The sequence below is a fragment of the Phocoena sinus genome, chromosome 8 (assembly GCF_008692025.1).
Source record: "Phocoena sinus isolate mPhoSin1 chromosome 8, mPhoSin1.pri, whole genome shotgun sequence".
NCBI lineage: Eukaryota > Metazoa > Chordata > Mammalia > Artiodactyla > Phocoenidae > Phocoena > Phocoena sinus.
Window position 1 is genome coordinate 57,204,828 of NC_045770.1, and position 14,931 is coordinate 57,219,758.

Here is a 14,931-nt window from a genome sequence, read left to right on the forward strand (position 1 = left end):
TAGGCTCTTATTTGCCAACCAAGCTCAGACCCATCAGTGGTCCCTTGGGCCCCAAAAGTAAGGGGGAGGAGTGATGGGGGGGGGCTACGGAGGCAGCACAGAGCCACCACCCCACTCCCCTTCTGGGAGGACCTGCTGTCGCTGGGACACTGTGGGCCTCACCCCGCCTTGCCCTGGATGCCTGCTGGACCTCCTGCCCCTCCAGGATGTGGGCTGCCTGCATCGCTCTCAGCGCGTGCAGGTCTGCTCTGTTGCTCTGTGTCTGCTCCATCTCTCTCTGTGTGTGACTGTCTCTCTCTCCCTCTCTTGTTTGTTTGTTTTATCATCTCTCATTCCATCCTTTATTGTCACATCTCCAGAGCCAGCATCCCCCTCCTCTCCCTCCCTCCCTCCCCTCCCTCCTCCAATACCTTCTCTGCCTCTGGGTCTCCGTCTCTAGCTTTCTTCTCTCCCTCCCAACATTGCTCTGAGCGGTTCTGGGGCTGGATGATGGGGGATAGGTGAGGGGCCTCAGGCTCCCAGACCAGCTGCAGGGAGACAGCAGGAAGAGCTGCTGGGGCCCAGGGTGTGCTCTGGGAGGCAGAGGGAGCACTTTACGGGAGTCAGGGACCATGCCTCTGCCCGACCCCACATCCGTGCTCTGCTGTGTGGCCGTGGGCACATCCCCTCCCTTCCTGGCCTCAGTTCCTCTGTTGATTCCTTCACTAATTCATTCATTCACCCTCTCAACTAATTATCTATTAAGTGCTGGCTGCCTACCATTCATTAACACAGAGTTATTAAACACCTACTAGATGTGCCGTTCTAGGTGCTTGGGGCGCATCAGTGGACGAGAGAGACAAAGATCCTGCCCTCGTGGAGGTGACGTTAGCAGGGTAGACAGGCGTAAATGTAATCCGAGAGTCAGTCATGTAGTGGGTTAGGAAGTGGTGAGTGCTGTGGAAAAAGGGAAAGTACAGTGAGAGGATTTGGAACCCTGGGTAGGCACAGGGTGAAGCTTCATCGTATAAAGCGCGGGGCTGGGCAAGTGTATCTGTGCGGGGAGAACGTCCCAGGGAAGGGACTGTTGCACTCACTGCCTCGGACCACCCTGGTGTGTTGGAGGAAAGGCAAGCAGGCTTGCGGCTGGAGGATGGGGGAGAGTAGGGGGAGGTGAAGCTGGGAGGTAAAGGGGGAGGGCAAACCACACACACAAGGCCGTGCCAATGCGTGAGCTGGGAGGACATTGAGCAAATGAGCGGCCAGGCCTGACCTATCTTGGAAGACTCCCTCCACCTGCTGGGTGAGGAACAGACCGAGGGGGCTGTCGAGGGAGCCCAGGGGACCTATAAAGGCAAGCATGGCGTCTCAGGTGGGGATGGCAGTGGAAGAGAGTGAGATCTGATCATGCCAGGCACTGTTCCGGCTCCCAGCGCTTGGTTGGTGCCTTCAAGTCACTCCAGACCCCTTGTTCTGGTCCTGCCGAGGGACGGCCTGCAGGAACCTACCCCTGGGCGGGATATGCTAACCTGGCCTTCCCGCTCTTTCTCTCCCCAGGGTGTTCAAGAAGGCGAGCCCCAATGGAAAGGTGAGTCTGTAGCAGCCGCACCCTGTCTCCTCTCTGTCCTCAAACTCTCATCCCCTCTTCCAGCATCTTTACTGCTGCGAAGGACCTGCACAGCCTGTCTGAGGGAGAGACACAGCCCTGTCCTTAGGAGCCCTCGACTACAAGGAGAGGGGCCCTGTCAGCAAACTTGCCGTCTCAGGGGGGCAGGACGACTCTCCTGGACTTTAGGGAACCCCTGCCCTGGTGTGGCCCGTCACGGAGAGGCTGCACTGTGAGTGCAATAATCAAAGCGAGTGCCAAGGTCCTCAGGGGTGGTGAGTCCTCCGGCATGAGCGGCCCCTGGAGCCTCTCTACTGAGCCCTGTTATCCGGGGCAGCTCCCAGTGCCTGCCCTGTTCTCTTTCTTAATACGGCCCCAGGCTCCATCCTGCTTTCCTCTCAGTTCAGCGCATATTACTGACATCATTCCACGTCAGGTATAGGCTGAGCCAGTGGGAATCGGGGTAGGGTGTACTGAGATAAATAAGGCACAGCCCGTGCCCCTCAGGGCCAGATGTGGGAGGTAGACACAGAAACTGGTAATTTCAATATAAAGTGGTAAGTATAGCTGCAGACCCAGCCTCGGTGGTCAGGGATGGCTTCTGTGGGGAAAGATGCATTCCCAGGCAAGGCAGGGTGGAAAAGGGCATACAAGGCGTGAATATAAGTTGTAGGGAGTCTGGGTGCCAAGAGGGAGGCAGAGGGAGCGGGAGCTGAGAGGGGGAGGTGGCCCGGCTTAGGAGCTCGGACTCCTGGCCTGGGCTGGCAGATAGCACCACGTGCACCCACATCTCCCTTCTGAGCCCACAGCAGACATCACCAATCACCCACGTCTCCCTTCTGAGCCCGAGGCAGACATCACCAATCACTGTTCACCCTTTCCTGCTGAGCCCATATTCCATCTTGGATTCTTCTCAACCCAGGGCCCCAGGCAGCCCCTACCAATCAATCAGAGTTGGCATTTGGAATGAAACTCATTTGTCATTTTACCTCTGGGCACTGAGGAACCATCAGAGGGTTTTCAGACCAGACTACCATGGTTAGATTTGCATTTTAGGATGACCAGTGTGGCTAAGGAGGGGAGAAAGGTCCGAAGCATGGGAGGCTCCAGGCAGCAGACCATCAAAGGGCTGGTGTGTAGTTCAGCCAAGGCTGGCTGTGAGGATGGAGAAATCTGGTGGAGGGAGACTCGTCAGTATTTAGGGATTGGGGAGGAGTAGGAAGCATCCAGGATGACACTCTGGATTCTAGCTCTGGGGTTCTTCCCTGAAGACTGGTTAACGAGCGGGGCACTCACTGCCTCGGAAAACAAGTCCTCCTTCGAGTGGATCTCTGCAGGCTGCACAGAGGCCGGGAGCAGTGAAGGGCACAGAGCTCAGTGTTCAGAGCACCCTCTCGGCGCTGCTGGCCCTGCTCTGGGTCCCCCCGTCCTTTCAGAGATGCACCCAGCACCCCCTCCCAGCAGACTCCTTTGCTGCCGCCTCTCCACCCTCAGTGGTGCTTGGCATGAAGATCCCTGCAGGCCTCAGTGTCCTCATCTGCAAAATGGGAACAATAAGAACTTCTTCACAGGACTTTGGGATGAACGGGTGCTTTAAAAATTATACAAGGGCTTGTTAGTATTAGGACTGGGGCTCAGGTCCAAGTCCAGTTAGGATTTTGATGAGGGCTAGGGTTGGGTCCAGGGGTTTCAGGGGCAGCTCCCAGGGTTTCCTCTAGGGCGGGGGCCCACAGCTGCTAACACCCTCTGTGCCTCTCCTCCCCAGCTCACCGTCTACCTGGGAAAGCGGGACTTTGTGGACCACATCGACCTCGTGGACCCCGTGGGTGAGTCCCTGGAGGCCAGAGAGGGAGGGGCGGGGGGAGGCAGGGTTGGCCTGGCTCCTTCCAGAGAAGAGCGTGTTGAAGCTGCCCAGGAATAGCCTTCAGGTCTCCAGAGTGGCCTGGTACCAAGAACAGGACGTGCGTTCAGTCAGCAAAAGCTTACCAAGCAGCTACTTTCCTCTTCAACTGAGGGACCTGTGAGAGGAAATTGTGGGAAGGATTGAGGAAAGAAGCAGGGCCGGTGTCCTGATGACACCAGGAGGATGACAACAGCCACCACTTATCGTGAGCCTTATTATGTACCCAACACCGAGGGTAACTGCTACTATTATCATCCCTGCTTTACCGAGGAGAACGAGGCACAGGGAGGTTAAGTGACTTCCTCCAGGTCACAGAGCGAGTAGATCGAGGAGCCTGGATTCAAACAAACCCAGGCAGTCTGGCTTCGCAGAACCTTTGTTCTGCTCCCTCCTAATGGCAAAGGGTGGGAGGTGACGGGAAAACCTAGGGGCTTGTGAAATGGAGGCTGTCCTCGCTGACGTGGGGTTCTTACCGGAGGTTGGGCTGTGGCTGAAGGCACCTTGCAAGGACTTTTTCTTGTTCAGGGCTTCTCAGCCTCAGCACTCTTGACGTTTTGAATTGGATAATTCTTTGCTGGCGGGGGGCATCCTCTCTGTTGAAGGATGCTTAGCAGCATTCCTGGTCTCTACCCTTTAGACACCAGCAGTCCCCCCATCCCAGTACGACAATCAAAAATGTTGTTAGACCTTGCGAATATCCCCTTGTGGGGCGGAATCGCCCCCAGTTAGGATTCTAAGAACCAAAGCTCTCCTTAAAGAACCTCCTCAGTCTCATTGCCTCTTCCCACAACTGTTTGAGGGAGGGAGGCCCAGGACGACCCCTATTTTACAAATGTGGACGAGGCCCAGAGAGGTTAAATGATTAAAGAGGGACGTGAACAAACCCGAGTGAGGCCAAAGAAGGTGACAGTTTGGGAGGATGGGCCCTGGAAACTGCATGAGGCCAAGTCCAGGTGAAGAAAGTAGGATGTGTTGCTTGGGGAAAAATTGGCAGAGAATGTGGCCTGTCATCACATCCCTGCGGGCTTTGCTGGGGCCAAGGGGCCAGGAGTGACTTGTGGTTCCGGAACCCAGGTGGGAGCAGAGAGAGCAGAGTGGGAGGTTTCAGCTCGCTGAGAGGAAGGCCTTTGTGACGTTACGGAAGGAGACCTGGGGAGTCCCTGGGGTCCCTGAGCAGGCTGTGGGCTGCAGGGTCCAGCTCTACTCCAGGCCCCTCCCTTCCTGGCCTGGAGTACTATGACCCCACCCCACTTCTTCTCCCCAGCCCCGTCTGGAGTCCTCTGAAGCTCACTGCCCCCTCTACCATCTCCATCTCCTCCCTGAACTTGGAGGCAGGGAGCAAGCGTCCCTGTGTTCGCCTGTGGCCTGCTCCAAGACAGAGTTTCCTACAGGCTGTCTGAGGCCAGGGCTGTTCACACCCCTTGGCCTTTAAGGATAGCAGCGGGGTCACGGGGACTGGGGAGAGGGACAGGAGGGATCTGGCTCCCCTAACACACACAGGTACCCTGAGAACTGTTTGACAAGTGTTCACAGAGCACCTGCTTCATGCCAGGCCCTGCAGATCCCAGAGAGTGCTGGGGCATCGTCCAGAGCTGCTCAAATGACCCACAGTGAGAAAATCTTTTTCTCTCACAATGTTGTGTCTTCCCGATGTTTAACTCTACCCCTGGTTACCCTGCAAACTCAGGGGCAAGTCCGAGCCCCCTGACCTCACAGACAGGACGTTTAAGGTCAGGCCCGGCCCTCCTTCCTCCTACGCCTCTGGGGTCTGCTCTCCCAAGCCTCAGAGCCGTGCTCTTCCCACTGCCCACCTTGGGCTGTCCCTTGGTCACCTAAATGATGACCTTTGCTTGCCCTTAAGACCTGGTTCCCCCTCCCCCTCCCCCAGGGAGCCTTCCTTGACACCCCTGGTTCGGGAAGTGCCCTTGCTGGGATGTCCTCTGCATTGAGTTTCCACTCAGCCCCTGGTGCCCAGGCCCAGAGGAAAGCCCACGGTAAAAGGAGGGAAGATGCACGTCAGGCTCTGGGCACGGGGTGGGCACCCCCTGACCAGTCGTCCCTTGGACCTGCCCAGCACTGGGAGAAGACCAGGAACCCTCCGGGCACTCACTTCCTAATGTGGCCTCTGAGGGGTCAGCTCTGGGGGTCAGTGTGGGGTGAGGGGGGCTGTGGGTTAGACTGGGGAGGGCAGGTGACAGGGTGACCCCTGAGCCAGTCTTTTTGGCCTCCTGGGGTCTGGGCAGAGAAAACATCCTTCGTCTTCAGCTGGACTCTGTACTCCCAAGACCAGGCCTTGGGACATTCTCCATGGTGTCACATGTGTCAGGCAGTGTCTAACACTTTACACATACTGACTCATTTCGTCCTCACAGGAGCCCTATGACGTAGGTACTACAGGATCTGATAATCCCAAATCCCAAAGCTCTGCAAGCCCCAAAATGTTCATGAGTTTGACACAAAAGTCAATCAGTGGCAAACCTGACCTGAACTGATGGGAGGCCACCGATACCTTAGTGACCCTCTTGGTGAAAATATTTGCGTCTCCCTGCAGGGGTATCAATGAGTTTGACAAGGGGTGCTGCCCCAGGGCTGGCAGAAGACATTAGAGAACCCATGGAAGATGGACCATATGGCCTTTCTACAATTCAAACCTTCTGAATGCCAGAGTATACCTGATACTGGGGTTTTGGACCCATCTTATTATTCTGACTAACAGATGAAGAAACAGAAGTTAAATAATCTGCCCAAAGTTGTGAGCTGGGTCTGTCAGGCCAGACTGGGTGGGTGTGTAAGGCGGGGACATGGTGGCACCATCGACCGGGCGCTGGCCTCCCCATTTCGTTCATGATGCTTTTGGACAGACGAATGGTTGAGTTTAAATTTAACTTGGTGTTTGGGGCTCAGAAGTTGGAATGGTCAAGTCTACTCACCCTCTGTCCTTCCTCCAGATGGTGTGGTCCTGGTGGATCCTGAGTATCTCAAGGAGAGGAGAGGTGAGCTGTGGCCCTTACCCCCAGCCTGTCAAGGGGCCTCCTTTTCCTCCATGACCTCCAGCCGAGGGCCTTCCTGACTCGCAGGCAGAATATCAGCAGTAAGAGAGGCAACAAACCTGTCCCTGCCCCTCCCTGCTGGTACTTCCCTCGATAGCTCCTGTCAACGTCAGAGCAGGTGCCTTGGCCTCCCCCGGCCTGGGGCGGCCCTGCCCGCGCCCATTTTGGGAGAACCTTCTAATGCCCTGAGCCCTTTTACATCAATCCATCATGACTGTTGCAAGGCTGGGGATGCAAACAGAGCAGGAGTTAGGGTCTCATTGTACAGAAGAGAAGATTGATTCCTGGGGAGGTCAAGGAATGTCTAAGGTCAGCAGGAGGACAGGAGGCGGGGCGGGGGGTGGGTGAGTGGGACAAGACTCTGAGCCTTCCGGATACCACCCAGCACTTGTTTCCCCTCCCACTACTCTTTCCCACTGTGCTCCTTCCCAGCCCCTATCAACCCTGTCAGACCCTCTCCACACATGCCCTGGGCTGCAGTGGGGGTGGAGAAGAACAGAACCGATCTAGCAGTCAGCCCCACTTCCTCCCAGGGGCCAGGCACCTGACACCCCATCCCAAGGGCAGCGCAGCCCTCCCCGCAGGAGCTCTGGGACAGACCTGTGCCTCCAGTGGGGCCAGTCCCAGGGCTGCGGCTCACGCTCTGGGGGGCGTGTTTGCTGCCCTCCCAGGCCCCTCCTTAGTGCCCCCTGCTCCCACAGTCTATGTGACACTGACCTGCGCCTTCCGCTACGGCCGGGAGGACCTGGATGTCCTGGGCCTGACCTTTCGCAAGGACCTGTTTGTGGCCAACGTGCAGTCCTTCCCGCCAGCCCCTGAGGACAAGAAACCCCTGACTCGGCTGCAGGAGCGCCTCATCAAGAAGCTGGGCGAGCACGCCTACCCTTTCACCTTTGAGGTCAGAGACTGCCAGCCCCTGGGGCCCCATTCCAGAAGCATCACGTCTAGCAAGCCCTCTGGGCAGGCATATGGGGGCAGCTGGGGCAGCAGCGCCGTGCCACCCAGTTTCCCAGTGTACACTGGGACCAGGGCATTGGCACTTATGTTGCCTGGTAAGTGTCTCTGGCCACTGCCAGGGGCATCACCCTTACCTCTGCGCTGCTCCCCAGACCCTCCTGAGTCCGGGTCATTGGTGGGAGAAAGGGGGGTCGAGCGGGGCTGCTGCAGAGAAAGAAGGAGCCCTTTCTGGCCCCTGGGTCACCACAAGGCTGTCTCCTCCCTCAGACCGGCTGCCCACTAGTCCTGCTTCAACCCAGCTCACAAACGAGGATGGCAAGTAGTGGATTTCCCTGCTCGACCATCTTTCCACTCCAAGACCCCAAGATTCTGGATTTTCAAATTAACTTTTTCTCAGACTCTGATTCTGTGATTCAGTGAAATCCCCTGGCTTTCTGTGAGGGTCAGAGAAGGGGAGAGGATGCAGAGCCATCCTCTCTGTTATAGATGTGTTAGCTTCTTGTGGCAGCTAGAACGAATCATTGCAAACCTGGTAGTAATTAAACCTGCTAATTAAAACACGAATGTGTTATCTTACAGTTCTGGAGGTCAGAAATCAAAATCAGGTCTCACGGGGCTAAAATCAGGTGTCAGCAGGGCTGCATTCTTTCTGGAGGCCAGGAGGGAAACGGTTTCCTTGTCTTCTCCTGCTTCTGGAAACCACTCACACTCTTTGGTCCCTAGCCTGCCCCTCCTCCATCTTCAAAGCCAGCAATGGCTGGTCCAGTCTTTCTCGAATCCCATCACTCTGACGCTGTCTTTTCTGCTTCCTGCTTTCACTGTTAAGGACCCTGTGATAAGGCCCATCTGGTTAATCCAGGGTAATCTCCCCATCTCAGGATCCTTAACTGAATCACACTGTAGAGTTCCTTTTGCCATTTAAGGTAACATCACAGGTTTTGGAGATGGGGATGTGGACATCTTTGGGGGGCCATTATTCTGCCTACCACAGTGGACATCATGGAAAGACCTTTTCAACTCTTGTTCTGTGGGGACTGTGCTGGGTTAAACCCTTAGATAAAGAAAAACACCGAAATCCTTGGCTTTACTGAAGGGGCCTCTGGTCTAAACATGGGGCGTGGCTTGGCATGGTCTGATGGGGGAAACATGGGCTGTCCCCTGAATTCCCTAGTCTGATGGGAGGGACATGGCCTGTCCTCAGGGTCCCCTGGTCTGGTGAATGTGTGTATGGGTGCCTGGGGTGGGAGACACAGAGAGGTCAGTGGTGAATGTGACAGGTCTGTCCGTCCTCTTAACAGATCGCTCCGAACCTCCCATGTTCCGTGACGTTGCAGCCGGGGCCTGAAGACACAGGGAAGGTGGGTCACCCCCAAGGGAGCATCTCTCTGGGTCCAGGACACTGTGTCTCCAGTTCCCTGGCTTTCTCTCTGGGGAGGGTGCTGGAACCCTCCGTGTAGAAGCCTCCTTGCCTCTAGGCCAGGCTGACCCCACCTCAGATAAGCAGTCTTTTCAGACAGGGCAGCAGATACGGTATCACTCAGTTATGTGCCCAGGGTCACTCGGTGACCTGGTGTCATCTGCAGAATGTTCTCTGGAAGACCAGCTGGCCTCACAACCTTGTGCGGAGGTGCAGTCATCACTGTTTCACAGGTGGGGAAACTGAGGCTCAGAGAGGAGTGACACCATGAGTGGCCCAGGCCTCAGATCTCTGAGCCCGTTTCCTCATCTGCGAAATGGAGGTGGTAGGATGTGCCTCGTCGTGCGGTCTAGAGGGTGGAGTGAGACGCTGCAGGGACACGCCCAGTGCAGGGTCTGTGCACCGGAGGTCAGGGGGAGCTCTCTAAACAGGGCTGCAGAGGTGCCTGTTGTTGTTTCTGGGCGGCTGCCTCGCTGAGTGATGAGGACAGCCCCCCAGACAGGCAGGAGTCTGGAGAGGAGCCCGGTCGGGGAGCAGCTCTGCGGGAAGGTCGGATGGGGGAGGCAGCCCCGCGGCTGGCTGAGCGCAGGGCTCCGAGTCAGACGAGGGGGGTCAGGCCGTGGGAACGTGGTGCTCCCATCCAGCGGCCTTGTTAAATGAGAGGGTGGGCAGGCTGTGCTCACGGGAGCCGGTCCTCTCCAAGGCTCTGCGGTCAGTGACCCCTCCCCACAGGCCTGCGGTGTGGACTATGAAGTGAAAGCCTTCTGCGCCGAGAACCTGGAGGAGAAGATCCACAAGCGGTGAGAAGGGCGCAGCTTCCGCCTGCCTGGGCGTGGGCTGCCTGCTGGCAGGGGTAGGGAGACAGGATGGGCAAAATCCGAAGAAGACAGAAGTCACAATGCCTGGAAGTGTGCGAGGAGGGGCCTCAAGTTCCAGCCTTGGGAACTCTGCAAAGGGCACTCGGGAAGGCTTGCAGGTTGTGAGGGCTTCCTGGGGGAGGTGGCTCAGTTGCCTTGGCTCAGGCCTCAGCGCTTTTCCCTTTGCACCACTGTACCCGCTTCCCTTATCTCCCTGCCTCTAATCTCTTCCTCTCCAGACGACGTGTCCTTTAATTTTGTTTTGGAAAAAAAACGAAAAACGAAAATCAGATTGTTTTAAACAGTGAACAAGATGTTTCCCGCCAGCTTGGACCCCCATCTCCCAGTTCTCCTGGGAGGCCATCAGCAGGAGCTTGTGGCGGCGGGTTAGGGGGGTGTCAATGGAGGCTTCTAAACAAGGCAGGGAAGGGGAGAACGTGAACCCACCCAGGGCAGAGGGAGGAGGTCAGCCGTATGTCAGAGAGGGGAAACCTTTTCCTGGAGAGACACAGCCCTGGGCATACAGAGAGCCCAAGCTAGCAGCCAGAAATAGCTGGCCCTGACTTCTGGGGTGAGCTGCCCAGCCCCGCGCTCACACCTGCCCCTCCTGGGGTCAGGCTTTGCTCTGGCTCTGGCCTCAGCCCCCAGCTCTGATGCACCCTGCTTCCTGAGGGCGCTGCAGCCTCTTAGGGAGCGGGCTGAGTTTGCCACCTAGTGGTCGCAGGATGCATTGCACATCTCTAACTCCAGCCTGGCAGCTTACGTGTGTGTGGAGATGGGATCCTTCTCCCTTGCTTCTCTGTCCCCCTTTTCTTCTTAAGCCCTGAGATCAGAAGAAAGGAAGGGGGTTGTAGGTTGTGGTAGGTGGCCTAACCAGAGCAGGGAAGAGGAGGCAGCATTGAGAGCCAGCACTTACCACCAATGGGACATTTTAAGTCCACGCTGGAGTTACTAATAATGATATAGCAACTATCACTTATCAAGAGCTTATTAGACACCAGACACAGTTCAAAGTGATGGACATGTATGAACTAATTCAGTCCTCACAGCAACCCTAAGAAGTGGGTCCTGCTGTTGTCACCCTTTTACAGATGAGGAGACTGAGGCACGGAGGTTAATTTACTCAAGGTCATATAGTTAACATGGGGAGAGCTAGGACTTTAGCCCCGGCTATCCAGCTCAGGGAATGGAGGTGGCTTAGCTGAGAAAGAGGGATGCCGGGATACCTAGCACACCTGACAGTCAGGAGACTGCCTGACTGAGTCCCATCCCCTCACCAAATCTTCGTGTCCTTGTTTCCTCCCTGAGCCCATCACCTTCATTGAGCCCCATCCCATCTCTGGGCCTCCATCCTCTCACTGAGTCTTTATCCTCTTTACTCCCCCTGCCTGAATGCACTCCCCCTCATTGAACTCCTTCACCTCTCTGAGCCCCGTTTCTGCATGGGCCCCTTGTTCCCTGTGTATATTTTTATTTAATAGATATTTAGCAGGTATTTATTATATGGCAGCAGGCACTGTCATAAATACTGAGAATACAGTAGTGAACAATGTAGACAAAAACGTCTGTCCTTAAAGAACTCACACTGTTAGGTGACATGAGAGATGCAGGAGGTGAAACAACAGTCGCTTTCTTAGCGTCCGCTGGCTACCAGCACACAGATCCACGTGAAGTGCTGCCGTGGGACGGTTCGGCCTCTGATGTGGTGGGAGGGAGTTCGGACCAGGAGAAGATCAGAGTGGGCGGATCTCGGGAGTTTCCTGGTAGAGCAGGTGTTTGGCTGGGCCTTGAGGAAGGAAGCAAATGAGGACAGAGGCTGGAAGAGAGTGTTATAGGCTGGGACCCAGTATAAGCAGAGCTTCAGAAATAGGACTAGATAGACCATCGAGAATGATAGTGAAGAAGTGGAGGAGGCTGGGGACAAGATGGAGGAGGTTGGAGTGGGACCAGATGGTGACAAGGCCCTATGCCAAACTCTGCAGTTTGGACCGGAGTCCAATGTCATGGGAACCATGGCAGTCTCTTCAGCAAGAGAAGGATGTGAGGGTCGCAAGGAAAGAGGATGGAGGCAGGTGACTCTGGTCATCTTTTGCTCTACCCATCTCCACTAGGAATTCTGTGCGCCTGATCATCCGGAAGGTGCAGTACGCCCCGGAGAGGCCTGGCCCCCAGCCCACAGCTGAGACCACCAGGCAGTTCCTCATGTCGGATAAGCCCTTGCATCTGGAGGCCTCCCTGGATAAGGAGGTAGGAGGCTCGGGCTTGGCAGGGGGTGGGGGCCACTCCCCCAGGGCTGGAGCCTCAGGTCCCAGCTCTCTCATGCCCTCTGGGCCTCCTCAGCTGGGAGCTTCTGCCTCCAGCCCAAGGATCACAGGGCTCAGGGAATCTGAGACTTCCATTGGAGGATTTGGAGAAGGCTCTTGGGGACTAAAGGCGTGGCAGAGGTGGGGCATGAGCTCGAAGGGTGCGATTGACTTCAGAAGTCAGCATACCTCCTGAAAGGTCCTGGGTCCTGGCCATCTCCCTGCACCCCTATCCCCCTTTGAAGTGTGAGCACCTCCTCTCCCTCTTGGGGGGGGCGCAGCTGAAGGCAAGTGCTTGGGCCAAGATGCAAGTTGAGGCTCTTCAATGAGGATTCAGAGCAGGTTCCCTCAGTGAGTGCATCAGCCCTTCCCCACCTTTCTCCTGCTTCTTCCCGACCCTCCTGGGTCTAACTTCCAGGCAGCCAGAGCCGGCAGGGACTTGATATATCACCTACTCCAGTCCCTCCATTGTACAGAGGGGGAAACTGAGGCTTAGATAACCTGTTCAAGGTCACACCACTCTCACCCTCATTACCAATATTATTCCTGTTATTGTTACTTCTGGTGGCCAACCCCGGAGTGGAACACAGGAGTATCACCTTCTAACTTAATTATCTTTCAAGGTCCCACAAAGGAACTTAAGTTTAACATGCCCAGTGGCATCAGTGGGAAGTGGCTGATGAACTTGGGGCCAATATCAGAGTGGCCAAGGCCTGGGGAACCCCAGGAGATGTGTGTGGGGCCTCTTCTCCCTCCTCGTCATCTAAAGCTTTGGAGGCTTCCCATCCATCCCTCTCCCTTCTTACACCTCCCAGATCTACTACCACGGAGAACCCATCAGTGTCAACGTCCACGTCACCAACAACACCAACAAGACAGTGAAGAAGATTAAGATCTCGGGTACTCGGGCAGAGGGCCGGCCCGGGGGTGGCAAGGGGACTCCTCCCAGGGGTCGGGGTAGCTGAAGGCTGTCCCCTCACTAACAGCCTTGTAAATAACTACCGGCCCACTGAGAAGCCCAAGGCCTGCTAAGCCAAAGGGTAAGGCTTTTGAGGCTGGTAACACAGGCTGCTTATTGGCGGGGTAATGAGTTTACTGTTGAAGCCCCCTCTTCTCTTAGGTTCCCTGGGTTCTGGCCAGGGCTGTCCTTCAGGGGGAGATTTTTGTTTATGGAAGGAGTGGGCATGTTTGAGCTGCCACGTAGAGGATGGGTCCATCTCCTGCAGAAGCTCTGGTGGACTGGCTGTTGCCTGGGGCTGAACATCCCCAACTCGGGGAGCCTGGCTCACCCCACCTTGTTTCCCTCTTCCTCCCCAGTGCGCCAGTATGCAGACATCTGCCTTTTCAACACAGCGCAATACAAGTGCCCTGTGGCCATGGAAGAGGCTGAGTAAGTGAGCACAAGGCCAGCTTTGGACGTGTGGGATCCGGTGGGGAAAAGAGAAGCCCTAGGTCTGGTCACAGGTCCAGGTGGCTCTTCTCCACCTGGCAGAGGGCCGGGCCTCAGATTTCCTTGCCGCTCAGTGTAAATGACCCTGAACAGCCTTTTAGAAACCATCCACTTGGTTTAGCTATAAGGAAATGCATGCTACAGTCAGGGAAAAGACCCACTAAAACGAGAATGACAAAATAAGAGCTAGTGAATCTAAGAGGACTGGGGTTATGGAGGAAGAGAATAATTACACTGTACTGGAAACCTAGATTGCACAAAGCCCTCTGAGTTGGGGTTGCTGCTGACCCCAGTACATAGGGAAGGAAATAGGGCCAGAGAGGTGACTTGCTCAGCCTCACAGGGCTGGCCGGCGGCAGAGCTGGGGCTCTTCTGACTCTGAGGCTTACTGCACCCCAGCTCGCTCATTGTTGAGAAGGGGGATGGCGGATGGAGCAGAAGCAGGTCAAAACTGAACAATCCAAACACCTTACACGTGATGGATGGAGATGAGATGAGGCAAATAAGGTCTTCATTGTGGAACCCAGGGGGTGGGTATATGGGTGTTCACTGCACAATTCTTTCAGTTTTCCTGTATGTTTGAATTCTTCATAATAATGTGTTAGGGAAAGAAAAAGTCCATGCTGTCTCCACTAAAAAATTATCCTAGCCAAACAGCACAGGGCCAAGCAGTACCTTGAATTTTAAAAAACTTGCACCTGCTTACAAACCAAGAATGAAGTTGTTGGATCACCCCAGAGTCATTGCTGTTTGCACATGGAGCAGAGATGTGCCCCTTTTGGGTGGCAGTGGTCTCCCTGCCAGAGCTGGGCCTGGCCCATGTGGCCCCTTCGTGGCGGAGGGGGACTTGCAGGGCCGGGCTCTGTGACCTGGCTGGGCTGGGGTTGGCTCTGGGGGGCATCTCCACATCGGTCCCCCTTCTTCCCAGTGACACAGTGGCGCCCAGCTCGACATTCTGCAAGGTCTACACGCTGACCCCCTTCCTGGCCAACAACCGAGAGAAGCGGGGCCTCGCCCTGGACGGGAAGCTCAAACATGAGGACACGAACCTGGCCTCCAGCACCCTGTGAGGACCTACCCTCCCTAGTCCCAGGCTCTTGGATGTCCCCCCCTCCACTGGCTCCCCTACCCTTCCCCAAAACGGGTCCACACCCACCTTGGTCCCACCAGTGCCAGTGTGGGCTCAGGCTACCCTCTCCCCAAGCATTGTCCAGGGCCTGTCCTCATGAGCTTGAACTGCCAGAGAAGCTGTCCCCCAATCCCACCCTTATCCAGGGGTGCCCCAGAGAGCAAGATGGACCACTCGGCCAGCCTCTCGTAGTCAGTGCTGGGCTCTGCTGGCTTGCCTAGGGGAGGGCGACCTGGAAAGGCTTCGTGCAAGAGGCAGGAGCTTCTGACGTCATGTCTTC

At 56.0% G+C, this 14,931-nt stretch overlaps 1 protein-coding gene across 2 annotated transcripts in view; it reads left to right on the top strand.

The window, feature by feature from the left end:
• Window positions 1–14,931, top strand: part of ARRB1 (arrestin beta 1) — a 79,948-nt gene that overhangs the window by 51,161 nt on the left and 13,856 nt on the right. For both annotated transcript variants that reach the window (XM_032639853.1, XM_032639854.1), the window contains exons 2-11: window positions 1,537–1,567; window positions 3,351–3,411; window positions 6,437–6,481; window positions 7,240–7,436; window positions 8,794–8,853; window positions 9,645–9,712; window positions 11,881–12,016; window positions 12,888–12,972; window positions 13,390–13,462; window positions 14,451–14,588. In XM_032639853.1, coding sequence (XP_032495744.1) covers window positions 1,537–1,567; window positions 3,351–3,411; window positions 6,437–6,481; window positions 7,240–7,436; window positions 8,794–8,853; window positions 9,645–9,712; window positions 11,881–12,016; window positions 12,888–12,972; window positions 13,390–13,462; window positions 14,451–14,588 — 894 coding nt within the window. The remainder of the gene's footprint in view (window positions 1–1,536; window positions 1,568–3,350; window positions 3,412–6,436; window positions 6,482–7,239; window positions 7,437–8,793; window positions 8,854–9,644; window positions 9,713–11,880; window positions 12,017–12,887; window positions 12,973–13,389; window positions 13,463–14,450; window positions 14,589–14,931) is intronic.